At 46.7% G+C, this 17,017-nt stretch overlaps 1 protein-coding gene across 2 annotated transcripts in view; it reads right to left on the bottom strand.

The window, feature by feature from the left end:
• ELAPOR1 (endosome-lysosome associated apoptosis and autophagy regulator 1) overlaps positions 1 to 17,017 on the bottom strand; it is a 73,444-nt gene that overhangs the window by 18,696 nt on the left and 37,731 nt on the right. For both annotated transcript variants that reach the window (XM_047085588.1, XM_047085589.1), the window contains exons 3-8: positions 15,543 to 15,735; positions 10,360 to 10,507; positions 9,584 to 9,664; positions 8,897 to 9,002; positions 8,605 to 8,754; positions 2,332 to 2,420 (exon numbers count right to left, since the gene is read on the bottom strand). In XM_047085588.1, coding sequence (XP_046941544.1) covers positions 2,332 to 2,420; positions 8,605 to 8,754; positions 8,897 to 9,002; positions 9,584 to 9,664; positions 10,360 to 10,507; positions 15,543 to 15,735 — 767 coding nt within the window. The remainder of the gene's footprint in view (positions 1 to 2,331; positions 2,421 to 8,604; positions 8,755 to 8,896; positions 9,003 to 9,583; positions 9,665 to 10,359; positions 10,508 to 15,542; positions 15,736 to 17,017) is intronic.

Here is a 17,017-nt window from a genome sequence, read left to right on the forward strand (position 1 = left end):
TGATTTAAAAATACAGTTTAGGGGCACCTGGGTGGCTCAGTCGGTTGGGCGTCCAACTTTGGCTCAGGTCATGATCTCACGGTCCGTGGGTTCGAGCCCCGTGTTGGGCTCTGTGCTGACAGCTCAGAGCCTGGAGCCTGTTCCAGATTCTGTGTTTCCCTCTCTCTCTGACCCTCCCCCGTTCATGCTCTGTCTCTCTCTGTCTCAAAAATAAATAAACGTTAAAAAAAACATTTTTTTTAAATACAGTTTAGGGGCACCTGGGTGGCACAGTGGGTTACGTGTCCAACTCTTGGTCTCAGCTCAGGTCATGATCTCATGAGTTGGAGCCCCACGTAGGGCTCTGGGTTGATAGCACAGAGTCTGCTTGGGATTCTTTCTCTCCTTCTCTCTGCCCTTCCCCTGCATGTGCTCTCTCTTTCCCTCTCTCAAAATAAATAAACTCTAAAAAATATTTTTAAAAATACAGTTTAGAAGGCAAAGTGAAATCATGAGACTCAGCAGAACCAGTGTGGGCATGAGGCACAAATCACAAGAGTTCTGTAAAGCATTCCTGATGAACCCATGTTCGTGTGCACTCACGCTTCAGGGCTCCTCCCCTGAGCCTTAGCTGGGCTGCTAAGGCGGAGCACTGGTTCTGGCCCTACTGAGCATCCAAAGGCAAGGGCAGACAGCCAGGCTGGCAGGCAGCAGAGCTCACTACAGATTTAGAGGGCCTTGGCCTGGGCCTGGGAGGGGAGAGACTGGGGCAGAAGGAAGCAAAGAGCCACATTCAGTCATATGTTATGCCAAGCGGGGAGAAGAGGAGCAGGATTAAGTGTCCTCATTTAATTAGTGAGTCAACTGATGCCAATAAAATGAAAATAATTTTTTCAAGGTCATACAGAACCCCAAACACTGCAGAACTGAATGTAAGGTACAACTGATGATATGTGCAGCCATTCTCCCTTGGCTGTTGGGCAAGGGAATGATGCTCCAAACATGAAGAAAGGGGTGGGGGAGGGTGGAGAGTAGGAGATGATTATGAAAAACAGCCACTGCTAAGGACCAGACTTTATCCCGTGCTTATTTGGCAAAAGGAGAATCTATCCAGCCATCCAGCCGGCAAACACCTATGCACCCTAAGAACCATGCACATGCTTAATGCTGAATGCAGATTTCCCAACTTCTCATTCTCTCTGCCTGAGAGGCTGTGGTTTAGGGATACAGATACAGACAACTCATCTAGAACGTCTAATCTAAGACAAATCGTCTTAGGACCTCCATACCTGCTGTGCCCTCTGCCTGGAAAGCGCTGGGGCCCCCACTCATCTCACTCAGGTCTCTGTTCAAATGTCACCTCCTCAAATGTCATCCCGACCCTCTCTAAAATAGTATCTCCACCCTCTGTCATTCTCTGTCTCCTAATCTTTTATTTTTTTTTCCCTCCACTTACTGATATAGTCTAATTTGTTGTTCATCTGTTGTCTCTCTCTCTCTCCACTTGTGCCCCAGCAAGAATTAAGTTCCATAAGAGTAGATGTTCCCTCTGTTTGGTTGACTGTTGTATACGGAGTGCTTAGCACCATGACTGACTGTTGAAATGAACACATGACCGCTGAAAGGCCTTCCTGGACCCCCAAGTCCTGGTCACTCCTCTCCTGGTTTCTCCCAGGGCCCTGCGCATCTTTCTTCTTGCTTTGGTCAGGCCCTGTTCTCCTCCCTCACCCTCTTTCTTAGGACTGTGAGCTCCCCGAGGGCAGGCACTTCTGTCACCGCAGAGTCCCCAACTTGAGCACCAAGCCTGGCACTGCATTAATATTCAAAACACGGCTGCTGACTCAGTGGCGATGCAGACTACAAAGGAAAGTCTTTCTGAGGCAGAAAGCCTGGGGGAAAGAGGGAACCAGCAAAGACCGAACAGTCAGGCCATTCTCCAGTGAGCCAGGAAGTAGGAATCAATTCCCTTTGCCAGCCCACAAAAGCAGCACCAAGGGGACAAGTCTGATGAGTTCCATGAGGAAATAAGTGTGCATGGACAGGCAGTCATTGCCCAGAGGGGCTAATAAGCAAATGGAAGAAACCAAGCAAAAGAAAATGAAATGGCTTTTTGCAACAGAGCACATGTAACTAAGGAGCGGAACAAATGGGGCAAAAACGAGTCTCTGACCTGAAAATGAATGAGGCCGTCTTGTTTTGCTTCCCCCCTTGGCCCCAGGGTCACTGCGGAGGTCTGTGGGGTTTTCTCTGGTGCCAGCTTCGCTGACCTCTGGAACTCCAAATGTGGTAAAGCCCAAGGAGCAGGCAAAGGAACTATCTGGGACAAAGGGGCTCCAAGATCACGCTACCCACCTCTCCGTTGGCATCACAGGCTGTGTGAGTGTAGAAGTAGTCTTTGTCTGTGCAGGCTGGGCGTACTTTGCAGGAGGAAGATCCTTTTTCTAAGTTGGAAAAGTAAGGACAAATAGTTGAAGTTATATAAGAAAGCAGAGCTCTTGCCCACTTGCTCATGACCTGTGACCTCTAAGACCCAGGGGTATAGCACAACACAGGTACTGATGGGAGTAGAACACCCTGCATACCCACCCTTCCCTTTGTTTCACTTCCGGTCCCTAAAGCCCTGCTTAGATACCCCCTTTGCACCTCTCCCTAGAGCTATGAGAAGCCACTGGGCCCGCACGGTGGGGAGGGGCAGAGAGAAGGGGACCGGCCAGGGGACCAGTGAGGAGGGCGACTAGCTAGAAAGAGCATCTTACAGGTTAACCGCCATTAACGTAAGTTCCTGAAACCCGCATCCTGTTTTCCCTTTTCCATGCAACCATCCTACACAAATGAGCTGATAATTTCCTCTGACTCCACTTAAGACATGGAGCTCTTGGGGTGCCTGGGTGGTTCAGTCAGTTAAGCATCTGACTTCAGCTCAGGTCATCATCTCACGGTTCCTGAGTTCAAGACCCATGTCGGGCTCTGTGCTGACAGTTCAGAGCCTGGAGCCTTCCTCAGATTCTGCCCCTGCCCTGCTTGCGCTCACTCTCTCTCTTTCTCAAATATAAATAAACATTTAAAAAAAAAAAGATATAGAGCTCTTTCCACTTTCCCTACCCCCAAACATCCTGGTGCCATCTCTAACCCTGACCTGTTCCTAATAAAAACCGTCTTAACTATCATTTTATTTATTCTACTCTCTGTATGTCAGTTTGCTTTAACCCTATGAGTGCCTCGATAGCAAGAACTATTTCGGTGTATCCCTCTTTGAAACAATGAATTTCACCTTTTCTGAATTACAAACATGTTGAGAATTTGCAAAAAGACCTGTTTCTTCTATCCAGAAAAATATACATAACTTTTGAAAATAAATTTTTAAAAATTTCCAGGGACTTTACTTCCCCAAAATAAAAGTCATGGCTTTATAGAGTGCCAGTACAATACTACCACTACACCTGTCTCCATCATTTCTACAGTGACTATTGTTGTCACCTGCAGGTAAACATTTAATACAAGTGAGACCTCCTCACTCTATATGTTATCTGACAGGCTGTGTGATAGAGTGGACTGAGATTTTAAGTTAGACAGATCTGGGTTTGGATCCTGCTTTATTTCTTTAAAAACATTTTTTTTAAATGTTTATTTATTTTTGAGAGAGAGAGAAAGAGAGAGACATGGCATGAGAGGGGGAGGGGCAAAGAGAGCCAGAGACACAGATCCGAAGCAGGCTCCAGTCTCTGAGCGGTCAGCACAGAGCCTGATGCGGGGCTCGAACCCACAAACCCTGAGATCATGACCTGAGCTGAAGTCAGACGCGTAACCTACTGAGCCACCCAGGCACCCCAGATCCTGCTTCATTTACCAGCTGTGTCACTTCAGGCAAGTTACTGAACCTGAGGCTTAGTGCTCTCATCTGTAGAGCAGGAATAATAATATCCACCTCACTGGAGCCAGCACATCCCTGGCACATCGTAAGTAGGGATTCACTAAATGCTAGTAACTATTATTACCTGGGTTTGTGCGAATGATTTCTATCTGGTAACTGTCATGGGATTTTAAATAAGGATTGAGGAATTTCTTTCTCTCTTTCCCAGTGAAGGCTTATTTCCCAACTGATCCCTTCTTCTTTCCAAGGCACCAAATGAGTTCCTAGATCAGAGAATCTCCTAGTTACAGCTTCCTTGGCCTGCCCTGGGGAGCTTCCTCAACCACGCATTCTCACACCTCTTCTGTCCCCGTCTTATTAGTCTGGGCAAGAGGGAAATACTGCCTGAAAGACAGCTGGAGTCTTCTCAGCTCATTGACTTGGCTAACAAGCAGAAGGCCTCATTCAGCACAGAGAGATCCAGGGACTCCTGCTTTTGACAAACTGGGCCAGGAGAAATTTGGGGGGAGATGCTGAAAACACACCAATTCCCAGGACCTTGCATACTGGGTCTAGCAAATTGCAAGTTGCATGGAAGAAAGTACATTCTGCACAAGGACTTTTCTCTGTTTGTCAAATATTTGCTCAACCTGATGCCCTAGCTCCAGGTTTCAGCAAAAAGGGTCCAGCTGTTTACACACTGACAACTGCTAAGGTAGTTTTAAGAAATGATTAACCCAAATGCTGAGACGGACCTTACTTCCCTAGCTCAGGTTTCATCAAAGTGTTTAAGTTGGGTACTAGTCAAGTTTGAAAGATCGGCCTAGATGGTTGGTGAGGGAGTGAAAAGTGATTCCTATAGCATTGGCCCCAGGGCAAAACTGTGAGAAGATAAAGTTTATCATGGGGACTCCAGTTCCTCTCTTTGAGCCTCCCACCTCCTTCCAGGACCTTCTCCCCACCTCTAGGAGTACAAGGTCTTGTCATCCTGATCCACTGCATCACAGGAAAACATTTCCCCTGAAGGTTCAAGCATCTAATGAATGCTTGGCCCAGGTCAGACCCCACTTCAGACTCTGGGCAAATCCCTCGAATTCTCTGTGCTGCCCTTTGTTCATTTATAAACAGGGAGATCAGTCCTGCACTCTGCTGTGAGTAATACATGAGAAAATGTTTGGTAAATTGTAAAGTACCATCCAAGTGACGTGTTACTGTTGTTACCTATGCTAAAAGTACTTTCATATTAAGCGAAGACAGCTGGGACTAGCCTTGACGAAAATGAACACAGTTGACCCTTGAACAACACAAGTTTGAACCAGACAGGTCCACTTATATGCAGACTGGGTTTATACATACATATATATATATATATATATATATATATATATTCAGTATATATTCAGTATATTCAGTATATATACTGTAAACGTGTTTGCTCTTCCTTGTGGTTTTCTTTTTTTATTAATATTTTATTTATTTTTTAATTTACATCCAAGTTAGTTAGCATATGGTACAACAATGATTTCAGGAGTAGATTTCCTTGTGGTTTTCTTAATAACATTTTTCCTCCAGCTTCTTTTACTGTAAGAATACAGTATATAATACACAAAACATACAAAATATGTGTTGATCAATTGTTTTTGCTAGCAGTAAGGCTTCCAGTCATTAGTAGTTAAGTTTCTGGAGACTCAAAAGTTACATGTGGATTTCTGATTACCTGGGAGGTGGGTACCCCTTGTCCCCATGTTGTTCAAGGGTCAGCTATGATAAAATACGTGCTTACTACATACCGGGCACTGTTCCAAATCCTTTATCTGTAGTAATCAAATGATCCACACAATAACACTATGAGGTAGATAGGATTATTGCCACTCCCATTTTATACATGAGGAAACTCAGGCACAGACAGGGGACTTGCCCCAGGTGACAGAGCTAGTAAGTGGTGGAGCAGGGATTTGAACTTTAGTAATTTAGTTCTGGAGTCCATGCTCTTAAACCCAAAGCTGTTCTACTAGGAAATAAGTCCCTAATATTCAATGTAACACAAAGGAATTCATCTTAATGATCAAATTTTAGTTATCAATAAGAAAGATGCGTTTAGTCAAGTCTTTGTCCTTAACAGATACAGGCCCATCAGCTCCTAGTGTAGGTCCTGGATACCGGCAATGATGCCTGTTGCAAAATCTCTGGCCTGTGGCGTCCACCTCCAGTTGTTCCATTCCTCGTCCATTTTCCAAATGGCAGCTAGAGTGGTCCTTCAAAACCACAAGCCAGATCATGTTACTCCCCAGCTAAAATTCTTTAATGCCCCCCCCACCCCATCCCTGCTGATAGGATCAAATCTCAAATGTTTAGTGATGGCACAGAAGGGCTGGTGGATGGCCTGTTGCCTGCCCACCTCTTGGCCTTGGATGCTAGGTCTCTCCAAGTCAGTTCCTGCCATGCCAAGTTTCTTCAAGATCCCTGAGCCTTCTGGCTTTGGCTACACTTCTAGAACATCCATCAAATCACCAACTCATCTTTCAAGACCACAGCCACTGAACCCTTTCCTGTCTCCACAGTAAAGGACTGACCAGTTCTCTTCTTTGCCTCTACCGTGTGCTACACTCAGAGCTCCTATCCCAGCAGCTACTGCACCATGGGGTTACTAAATTCAGGTGTTCCTATAATGGCGTTCCTACTTTCCGACATAAGGTAGAGGGTAGGCACCAGCTCCAACTCTAGCACCAAGCCCAAGCCCTGGCACCTGGCTGGCACTCAGGACTTAGTTGTAAATAGATGACTAAATGTTCACAGGGTCTTCTGACCTCCCTTTACGCACAGTCCATCATAGGCTCTGATCTCTCCCCCACCCCCACCCCCGCCTCTCTCTCTCTGTCTCTCTCTGTCTCTCTCTGCATTTCCCCAGCCTCCCACTGACCCTGTATTCTGGAAGAGTCAAGTCATTGTAAAAACTCACTTTCTAGTCAAAGAGGTGGATTGAGAACCTGGTGGCAAAAGTTCAAAAACTCAGACTCCCAACCGAACACTTTCGTAACAGTTGTCTGGATGACAATCAGTTTACATACAGAGTTGATCAAAACATTCCCGGGCGGTTTCTCTAGAGCCACCTTGCCATTCAAACTCTTGTACAGCTGCTGGGCTGGAAAGGCAGCTGGAGACTAAGACCAACAAAGGCTGCCATTGATAGAGCAGGGAAGGAGAATGAGAAATGCAAGTGGAAAAACAGGAATTTAGACTTATGGATTAAAACATCCCTCAAGATCTCAACATTCCTGTTCTTGCTGAAAACTATACTCATTTGGCAAGATCTGTGTAGATAAACAGGACTGTTGTTTTAGGAATAGTGTAAAAAACAAGCGGTTCACATGGTCAGTGGCTCGTCTTGGCCGAGCAAACACATAGTGTAACACCTGCTGAAGGGTGTGTCTGTGGACAGGTTTGAGTGTCTGCTTGAGAGAGAGCCTTGAGCTGGGTGTGTATGTGAGTCTGGGTAAGAAAAGGAAACTGGAATAATTATGAGTGTTTGTAGGGAAAGCGAAGGGACTCCTTCTCCCTCCCGGCTTATTTGTTTAGAACCTGTCTTAGAGATTGGCCGGTGTGCCAATGCCTGCGGTGCCTGAGCAGAGGGTCCTCTGGGGAGACTGCCCACCTTACACCATAGCCCTGCTACCCTGGGACTCCCTCAAATGACCAGTTCTGTTTCTCAAGTTGTGATGCTTTAGGAAGCTACTCAGAGACTAGCAACAGCCTGCTACACCTGTCCCCTTATTTTCCCTCAGAACACTCGTTTTTAAACTATGTTCCAAGGAACCCTGGATTTCCTGAAAAGGCCTCCCTTGAATTCAATGGATGCTCAGGCTGCTAAAAGTAGTAAAAAGATTGTAACTTCCATCTTTAGCCCTTGCTATCAAAATGTTTTGCTCATCAATACAGCCTCATGGCTCTTCTAAATTAACTTTGATAATAATTGTTATGAATTAAAATATATAAACATATACCTTTTACTTACAGTATCTATTATTTATAACTATAATCTTTTTTTAATGTTTATTTATTTTGAGAGAGACAGCATGAGTGCAGGGGAGGGGCAGAGAGAAGGAGAAAGAGAGAGAATCCCAAACAGGCTCCGCACTGTCAGCGCAGAGCCCAACGCGGGGCTCGAACCTGTGAACCATGAGACCATGACTTGAGCCGAAGTCAAGAGTCAGATGCTCAAATGACTGAGCCACTCAAGCACCCCAACTGTAATCTTATATAAGGTTTCGTGTCTACAAATTTCACTGCTTAGGAAAAAAATAAAAAGATTGCAACCCCTTTCTCCAACTTTCCTAATCCCTGTAACCCTGAACTGCTTTTTCTTTTTGCCACAGCCCCCTGCACGTTTTACTGTCTAATGTACTATAATTTATTATATATTTATTATCATTACTGTTTATTGTCTGCCTCCCCCGCCCCCCCCCCCACCAGAATGTAAATTCCATGAAAACAGGGAGCTTTGTCGATTTTGTTCACTGGTGTATTCCAAGCACCTAGGACCTGGCACATAGTAGGGGCTCAATAATTACTTGTTGGATGATTTCATTTTTGTTTCCAGAGTGATCAGTGGAGTGTGGATCAGCAAGGCTCTTCCAGTGTCCAGGAAACCAGGGTTTAAGAAGCATCATCTTTAGCATGGTCAGAAGGATGCTCTCCTTCCTGTTTTCTCCCCATGTTTGTTGGTTATCACCCCCTCCCCACCTCCACCAAACTCTACCCACCCTCAGAAACATCACCTGAGTATTTGTCAGGGTCACACTGGTGGCAGGAAGTCTCTCCCTTATTTGAGTAAGAGTTGGCTGGGCAAAGTTCGCAGAAAGAGGAGCCCTGCTTGTCTGCATATGTGCCAGGTTTGCAGGGGAAGCATTCTGAAGTGTAGGCCACTCCTAGGGAGGATGAACAACATAGAAAAGCAACGGTTGAGCCTAGAGACTGAGGCCTGGACACCGGCCCTCACCAGCACCCCCCCCCCCCCCCACAGAGTTAGGAAATCAGCAGCAGATGCCGGACCCAACTCCCCCTTGGTACCTGTTATGGCGATGTTTCTCACCAGCACGGGCTTGGAAACTTTGGACCACACTGAGAAGGCTGTGGTTCTCCAATAGAGGACATTATTGCCTCGGTTTAGCTCGACCTAGAAACCGCAAACAGGAAGTTCATTTAGCTGCTGAGATGGATATCCCTAATCCATCGGATTAGCCTGTTGTGGGGATCCTTCCCCTTACTGTCTGCGTGGAGGCACCTCTTCTGATCCCTTCCCTCAACTTCCTCAGCTCTGCCCTTCCTCCCAGATCAGCTTAGCTCCTCTCTGCCTTGAAGCCTCCTCTTACAACCCTCATGGCCTCTCCCTCACCCACATATACCACGAGTATCTCCAAGGTAAGACCCATGGAGGAGCCTGAAGGTGCTGACAGGAGGGTGAGTGGACTTCCCTCACTCTTCTCTGGTTCTGTGTATCCCCAGAAGACCTGGCCCTTAACCCTGCGAAGCTGCTGGTCCTTGGGGTCGAGCCATGGGAGCAAGTCGCCCACACCCATATTCTGTCAACTCAAGAGGACAGAAACTATGGCATCCTCATCATGTCAGACCCCTGCCTTCTAGGGACAGAGGGGTGGGAAGCCCAGACCAGGAGGAAACTGTCCTTGGAAGAAAAGCCCTTGATCCCTTTTCTGGTATCCCCAGGAAAGGCTCCAAGAAGGCTGGTATGATACTTACACTGTGGAATTCCCACCCTTTCTCTGTGGTTTTCATCCACCTGGAGTCATCCACGTTGGGCTGGCACTGGTCATTCTGAACCTGAGGCGGCAAGAGTTTGGGGACAGAGTCAAAGCTTTCCAAGAAAATGGGTTCTTCACCCCCCCATGCTGCAACAGCCTTCCAGAGGGCTCTTCTTATGGGGGAAGAGTTTCCAGTTTCCTTTGGGGACTGAGCTCAAAACACGAGTCCTGAAGCAGGGCAAGAGCTAGTTATACACACAAAATGTCAAAGCAGGGGTGCCTGGGTGGCTCAGTAGGTTAAGCATCTGACTTTGGCTCAGGTCATGGTCTCATGGTTCGTGGTTCAAGCCCCCATCGGGCTCTGTGCTGACAGCTCGGAGCCTGGAGCCTGCTTCTGATTCTGTGTCTCCCTTTCTCTCTGCCCCTCCCCTGCTCACGCTCTGTCTCTCTCAAAAGTAAATAAACATTAAAAAAAAATTTTTTTTTAAAGGCAATGCATCAACACCGAAAAAATAACTCATAACTCAGAAGCCTTTACATGCTGTTTTCATGTCTGAGCAGGCGGAATGCCTAGGGTCTCCTGCCCCTGCAGAGTCCCCGAACTTCTGCCTTTCTCCCCACATCTTGAAGTCTCAGCCCATTTGTCCATAGTTCTCTCCAGAGGGAAGACAACTGTGGAAAATCCCCAACCGGAAATGTGCTTGTGATCCTGTAAATGAATCTGAGCCTTGGAGAGCCTTTACCTCCCAGCCTCCCCCATGGCCAGGGGCTTACAAAAAACTCGAAGATGATGCTGGAGTCTGGGTAGTAGTACTCGAAGTTGACGGAACCAGACTGCTTCAGGTTGACAGCATACATCAGCGTGGCTGTGCATTCGTCCGTGTTGGAGGAGATGTAGTCACCCAGGGGAACCCACTTGGACCTGTGAGGGAACGAGAGCCAAGTTCACTGGCAGGCGCACGGCCCATCATGCTTTGTGGGAAGTGCAGGTCTCATGTCCTGCTGGGTCTCGGTGGAATTCCAGACTCGTGACTCGCAAACGGGAATTTAGTCACAAACATGCTCAGTAAAGGATGACCTCTGGATCAAGGAGGCTGGAGATACAGCCGACATGAGGAAGACAGGTAGGTGTACCCCCACCTGTCTTCCTCCCAGGTACTGAACTACACGTTTTATATTCATGATTTCCATTCATTCCCACTTAATGGATGGTAAAACTGAGGCTCAGTGAGTACCTTGCCCGGTATCACTCAGCCAGCAAGTGGCAGGGCTGAGATTCAAACCCAAGTCTGCCTAATTCCGAAGCTGTCAACGAAATTTAGCAGACACTGCTGTTTTTCAGAAACCAAGAGTCCATCCAATCTATCCCACCTGTTTTTCTGGAAATGCCCACTTTTAGATGCTGCATGTAACTGGCAACTGGGAAGAGGGAAGGCCAGAGAACCTTCTAGACTCCAGCCCTGCAGCATTTCTTTCGCTTTCTCTGCCAAACTTTCCCTCCCCCTGGGTATTCCCACATGCTGTTCACTCTTCCTGGAACAAACTACCTCCTCTCCCCCTCTGTTTACTTCCTCCTCATGTCTTAAAATAACGTCACCTCATCTGAGAAGTCCCCCTTGACTCTACTGGCCTCTGCTATGTGTACCCTGAGCTCTCACAGATTCTCTTCTCGTAGCCATAACTCTCCTCTACTTCACTTACACATACTATGAGAGATTGAAGACCCCCACCCTGCTTAAGAAATACAATATAGCAGAAGCCTTGGTGTACACCCAGCTAATCTCAAACCCTTGACTACCACCTGCTCCTTTCAGCCAAGTAACAACTTTCCAGAATATGGTGCTTACCATCTGCACATGTTCCTTATCCTTTAATAATCATGCAGGTATTTCTAAACAATATGCCCTACGATCATGGTTTTGGGCATCATGTAAATGGCATCATATTTATGTGTGCTGAAACTTACTTTTTTTGTTCGTTTCAGTATGATGATTGTGGGATTCATCCCTATTCACACAGAGCTATTTTTTCATTTCTGCTACTCTATAATATTGCCTTGCATGGTTCTACCAGAGTTATTTACCCATTACTCATTGGTGGACTTTTAGGTTGTTTCTAGTATTTTGCTCTTGTACCCACTCTGTTAGAAACACTTGCTCTGCTCCTCGTACGCGTGTCTGAGGGAGGTGGTTGGGAGAACAACCGCTGGGTTAGAGGGCATGTGAACCTCCAGCTCTCCCAGCTCCTGCCATACCGTCTCCAAAGTAGTTGCTACCAACTTGCGCCCGCCAGCACGTGAGAGAGTTCCTGTTCCTCTACGTCCTCCCCAAATTTGGAATGGTCAGACTGTAAAGTTGTTGCCAATGTGATGTAGTAAGAGACAGTGTCTCATTGGGCTTTACATCTTATTTCTTTGATTATTAGTGAGGCTGAGCATCTTTTCTTTATTTGCAATTCGGCTTCTTCTTCTGATTATATTCTTTTTTTTTTTTTAGAGAGAGAGAGCATGAGCAGGGGAGAGGGGCAGAGAAGGAGAGAGAGAAAGAGAGAGGGAGAATCTTAAGCAGGCTCCAGGCTCAGCACAGAGCCCGACAAGGGGCTCAATCCCATGCCCCTGGGATCATAACCTGAGCCAAAATCAGATGCTCAACGAACCGAGTCACCCAGGTGCCCCCTCTTCTGATCATATTCTAGTTCTTCTTTAATTCTTCTTTAATTGTCTGTCTTCCTGGCTGGCTTACAGATGCTCTAAGGGCAGAGACCAAACTTATCTTGCTCACTAATGTAGCCCCAGGACCAAGCCCTGTGCCTGGCACATAGGAGGGACTCAGAATTATATAGATTAATGTAGAAAACGGTGACCAAAGATAATCCCACTCTTTCATTGTTTTGCCTGAGACCAGCCCAGGCAAGTATTAACAGTGGTCTGTTAAGGGGACCTGTGTTTGTTAGAATAGCATGTATTTCAAGTTCCTTATTTATTTTTTTTAATGTTTATTTATTTTTGAGAGAAAGAGAGAGAGAGAGAGAGAGAGAGAGCAGGGGAGGGGCAAAGAGAGAGGGAGACACAGAATCCAAAGCAGGCTCCAGGCTCTGAGCTGTCAGCAAAGAGCCCCATGCAGGGTTTGAACTCAAGAACTACAAGATCATGACCTGAGCTGAAGTCAGACACTCAACTGACTGAGCCAGCCAGGCGCCCCTCAAGTTCTTTAATAGTGTTATTCTCAGGGCACCTGGGTGGCTCAGTTGGTTAAGCGACCAGCTCTTGATTTCTGCTTAGGTTATGATCTCACGGTTCGTAAGATCAAGCCCCGCATTGGGCTCTGCCCTAACAGCCTGCTTGGGATTCTGTCTCTCCCTCTCTCTCTGAACTCCCCCGCTCTTTCTCTCTCAAAATAAATAAGTAAACATTAAAAAAAATAGTGTTATTCTCAAATACCTACACTGAGCTCATCCCAGACACCCCAACTAATCGAATGGTATTGATTTCTCCTGCTAAAAGAGACAACGCTTAATGCTGATGTGCTCCATGGCATCTTCCATAAATAACTCCTAGAGTGAGATGAATAATTAAAAGGATGCCATAAGTGGGCTACATTTGCAAAAGGCATCACGATTCTGGGTTTTGTCAGAGTTGTCTCTGGTGAAGATCATTTCACATTCAATAATAACAACATGTGTTGATTGATTTCTAGTGGCAGGGATTGCTCTGAATTCTTCACATGGATCATCTCATTTAATCCTTACCACAACCTACAAGAATACTATTTTTAACACTTTTTGTTTGTTTGTTTGTTTTGTTTTTTTAGGATGAGGAAATCGAGGCATGGAAGTGATTAGGAAACTTAACTAATCGCACAATTGATCACATAGTAATAAGTCTGCTAAGTGCCATAAGGAGAAATACAAGATGGTGCAAGAGTGTGTATGTGACGGGAATCTGTGGGGTCAGAGCCGGCGTCTCCGAGGAAGTGACCTTCAGGCAGAGACCTGAGTGTGAAGCAGCAGTGAGCCAGAAGAGCTGGAGAAGAGCGTGTCCAAAGACCCAGGAGGGAAGGAGTATGGTGGCCACGTGGCTGCAACACAGTAAGCCAGAGGGAAGGCATTTGGGTGAAGCTGGAGAAATGGGCAGAAGGCAGAGGCCAGACCAGGCAGGCCACGCAGGCTGCGGCAAGGTATTGGATTTTATTCCAGGAGCAACAGGAATCCACAGAATCTGGAGTTTCGAGCGGGGAAGTACGGTGGTTGGACTTGTGTTTTTTCGGTCTGGCTGCTGGCAGCCATTGGCATGCAGAGGCTGGAGCAGAGGCTGAGATGAGTTGGGGGCGCCGGAGGCAGAACAGCGGGGAGGCTGGCTCTGGTCAGGTTGGAGACAGTGGACATGGGTTCGGGTAACATCTCAGTACTAGCTCAATTATTGCCTTTCTGAGGGCGGTGAGGAAATCACACAGCCTCTCTAGATGGCCATTTCCTCTCCATTTCTACAGAGGAGAAACATTCTTTCTCCCCTCCCAGGGATGTCTTGGATGCCTTAAGATGCAGGCCCTGAAGCAGTGTGTGCTGTGGAAACACAAGTTGTTATTAACTGGCCCACATCCTGTCTTGCTGAGAGGTAATGATTTCTGGACTCTCAGTGAGGTCCCCAGAGAGAGAAACCCTTTCTTCAAGCGGGTAAGAATTGATTGGGTGACCGGGCCTGCACCTTGTTGCAGGGGTGGGGAGGTGGAGTCAATTACATTCTCTATTAGGACGTAAATGGGTCTCCTTTCAGCTTTAATCCTCCCTGGCTTTATCTCTGTTGCCAACGTTGTCATGCCAATGATATTGACACATAATATTAAACTCTAAAGTGACATTAAAATCCGACTATAAAATACCTGTTGCCTGGCTCCGCTAATGGGCCTTCTTTTTAAGTGTAGGAACGGGACACATTGGTCCCAGTTTTAGAGACCCAAGTGTAAACAATCATTAACTCCTTTCATCCTTTTGATTACTTGGGGGTAAAAGAAACTTTCAGGTACTTTCCTCGCATCTTATTTGTCAATATTTAACAAAGAGCATCTGTGCACCCCTCTGTTTCTCCTCCCTAGGACCCGACATTGCCTAGCATACACTAAATGTTATCTGAGGGTGGCTTCATGGGGCAGTAGAGAGCTTGGGACTGGGTTTGAATTCCAATGTCACCAGTTCTAAGCTGGGTAACAAAGGACAAGTCACTTAACCTTGCTAAGCCTCCAATTCCTCATTTGTGTAAAGGAAATAATGATAACCAATTTCAGAGGGTTCTTGAGAGAATTATAGAAAGTAATATATGTAAAGCATCTAGAATAGTGCCTGACACATAGAAGGCACATCATTTAATTCCTGTCCCTGGAATTAAATATCGAAAGATATGATAAGGGTCACTCACCAGTTACTCAAGCACCTGGGGCTGAGCTTTTCAAGTACTGAAAAGATCTCCTTCTGAGCTAGAAAATTTTTTCTGGTCACCAGGGTCTCAAGAGGTTTGGAAGATCCCACCCACCACTGACCAAAGATCTGGCCCTAGTCTATCTCCCTCAAATCTAAAAACTCAGGTTGAGCTGACCAGTTTTAGAAGTTAGCACCAAAGCCAGGAAGATACCTAGCGCTTTACACATTGGGTTGCAATCAAGTTGAGGCAGCTTATTGCTGATCCAAAATCCCATGGCAGAAATCCAGTTAGGTTCTATTTTAAGTGGACGGGGCCATTTAACCCTTATCCACCGTATCCACCCCTCTCTATTTCCCCCTGTTCTTTACCCCTCACCAACGCCTGTCAGTCACTGTAAGCTTGGATCAGTAAGAGTGGGCTGAGGTGGGCGTTATGTCCAACAGTCCTGTGGGAAGCTGCTCCAACCTAACCCTTGGCTGCTTGGCTCCCTGGTTTCGATCCTCCCCAGCCCAGCACAGGGGAGGGGACTATAGGGGGCACTCACGCAGTGCAGTTCTCTGTGGACTCGGTGGTGGTGTCCTCGATCTCCATGTTGGTTGAGAGGCTGGCAAAGCCATGGGGCAGCTCATCCCACTCGTCAAACCGGATTCCCGTGCCAAGGGAGTAGCGGCCCTCAGCGCATGGCTTACAGGACTGGTCCTTCATGTCCAGAAACTCCCCGGCTTTGCAAGAAAAGGCTGGAACGCAGAGAAGGGACAAGGGCAGGGTGGTGAGGCCACTGCCACCAGGAGGAGTAGGCAGCCTGTGGGCACCCTAAAATGAGGAGCAGAGGATCAAGATCCAGAAGTTGACCCACTAAGATTTAAAACATCTTGTATGATTCCCGTTATATGGAAAGTCCAAAATAGGAAAATCCACAGAGACAGAAAGCAGATCTATGGTGCCAGGGGCTTGGGGGAGGGGACGTGGGTAGAGATTGTTCACGGATATGATGTTTCTTTTGGGGGTGATGAAAATATTGTGAAGTTAGATAGTGGTTGTACAACTGTGAATATTCTAAAAACTAGACTTTACACTTTAAGGGGGTGGATTTTATGATATACAAATTATATCTCAATAAAGCTGTTATTTTAAAAAATAAAATTTGGGGCGCCTGGGTGGCTCAGTCGGTTGAGCGGCCGACTTTGGCTCAGGTCATGATCTCGCGGTCCGTGAGTTCAAGCCCCGTGTCGGGCTCTGTGCTGACAGCTCGGAGCCTGGAGCCTGCTTCAGATTCTGTGTCTCCCTCTCTCTCTGACCCTCCCCCGTTCATGCTCTGTCTCTCTCTGTCTCAAAAATAAATAAACGTTAAAAAAAATTTTTTTTTAATAAAAAATAAAAAATAAAATTTAGGGCTGTGGGAGCTCTGCTTTAGTGAACTTGTCCCTGACGGTTTCGTTTCCTGAGGGACAGCCTTGGCCATTCTGAGAGCTCTCCAGTAGAACATACCATGGTCTTCTGAACGGTGCCCAGCCCTTCAGCCATGAATTTCCCTGAGTCTCTGGTCTCTGTCTCCTTTCTGGCTCCACTGCCACCATGCTGGTTGGGATTCTCCTGGCTGTTAGCTCAATGATTACAGAGTCCTCCTAACTAGCTCCCTGTTTCCTGCTTTTGCTCATTCTGTGGTCAGAGGTATCTTTCTAAAACACGGATAGGTACTATTATCCCTGTTATTTAAGAGATCATCAGGCACTCCCCTTGGGTTATAGAATCTAAGCTCTCAGCCAGGCATTCAAAATCTTCTGCAATTTTTTCCTCAACCTAACTTTCCAGCTTGATCTCCCACTACAGGCTTTGCTCCACTACAGCCCCATCTGTCACCGTCACCTTCCATGCGTTGCCTCCACCCCAGACCACATGTTCTTCCCTGAATGTGTCTGGTGTTCTTCCACCTGCAAACCTCTGCCCAAGTAGTTCCCCGAGCTGTTCCTGAGCCCTAGGCACACGTACCTCCTGTCCTTTGTCATCTCATATGAATAC

This window comes from Lynx rufus, unplaced genomic scaffold (genome assembly GCF_022079265.1).
Source record: "Lynx rufus isolate CCGP_SWC_20201006 ecotype Redwood Valley unplaced genomic scaffold, mLynRuf1.p SCAF_2, whole genome shotgun sequence".
Lineage (NCBI taxonomy): Eukaryota > Metazoa > Chordata > Mammalia > Carnivora > Felidae > Lynx > Lynx rufus.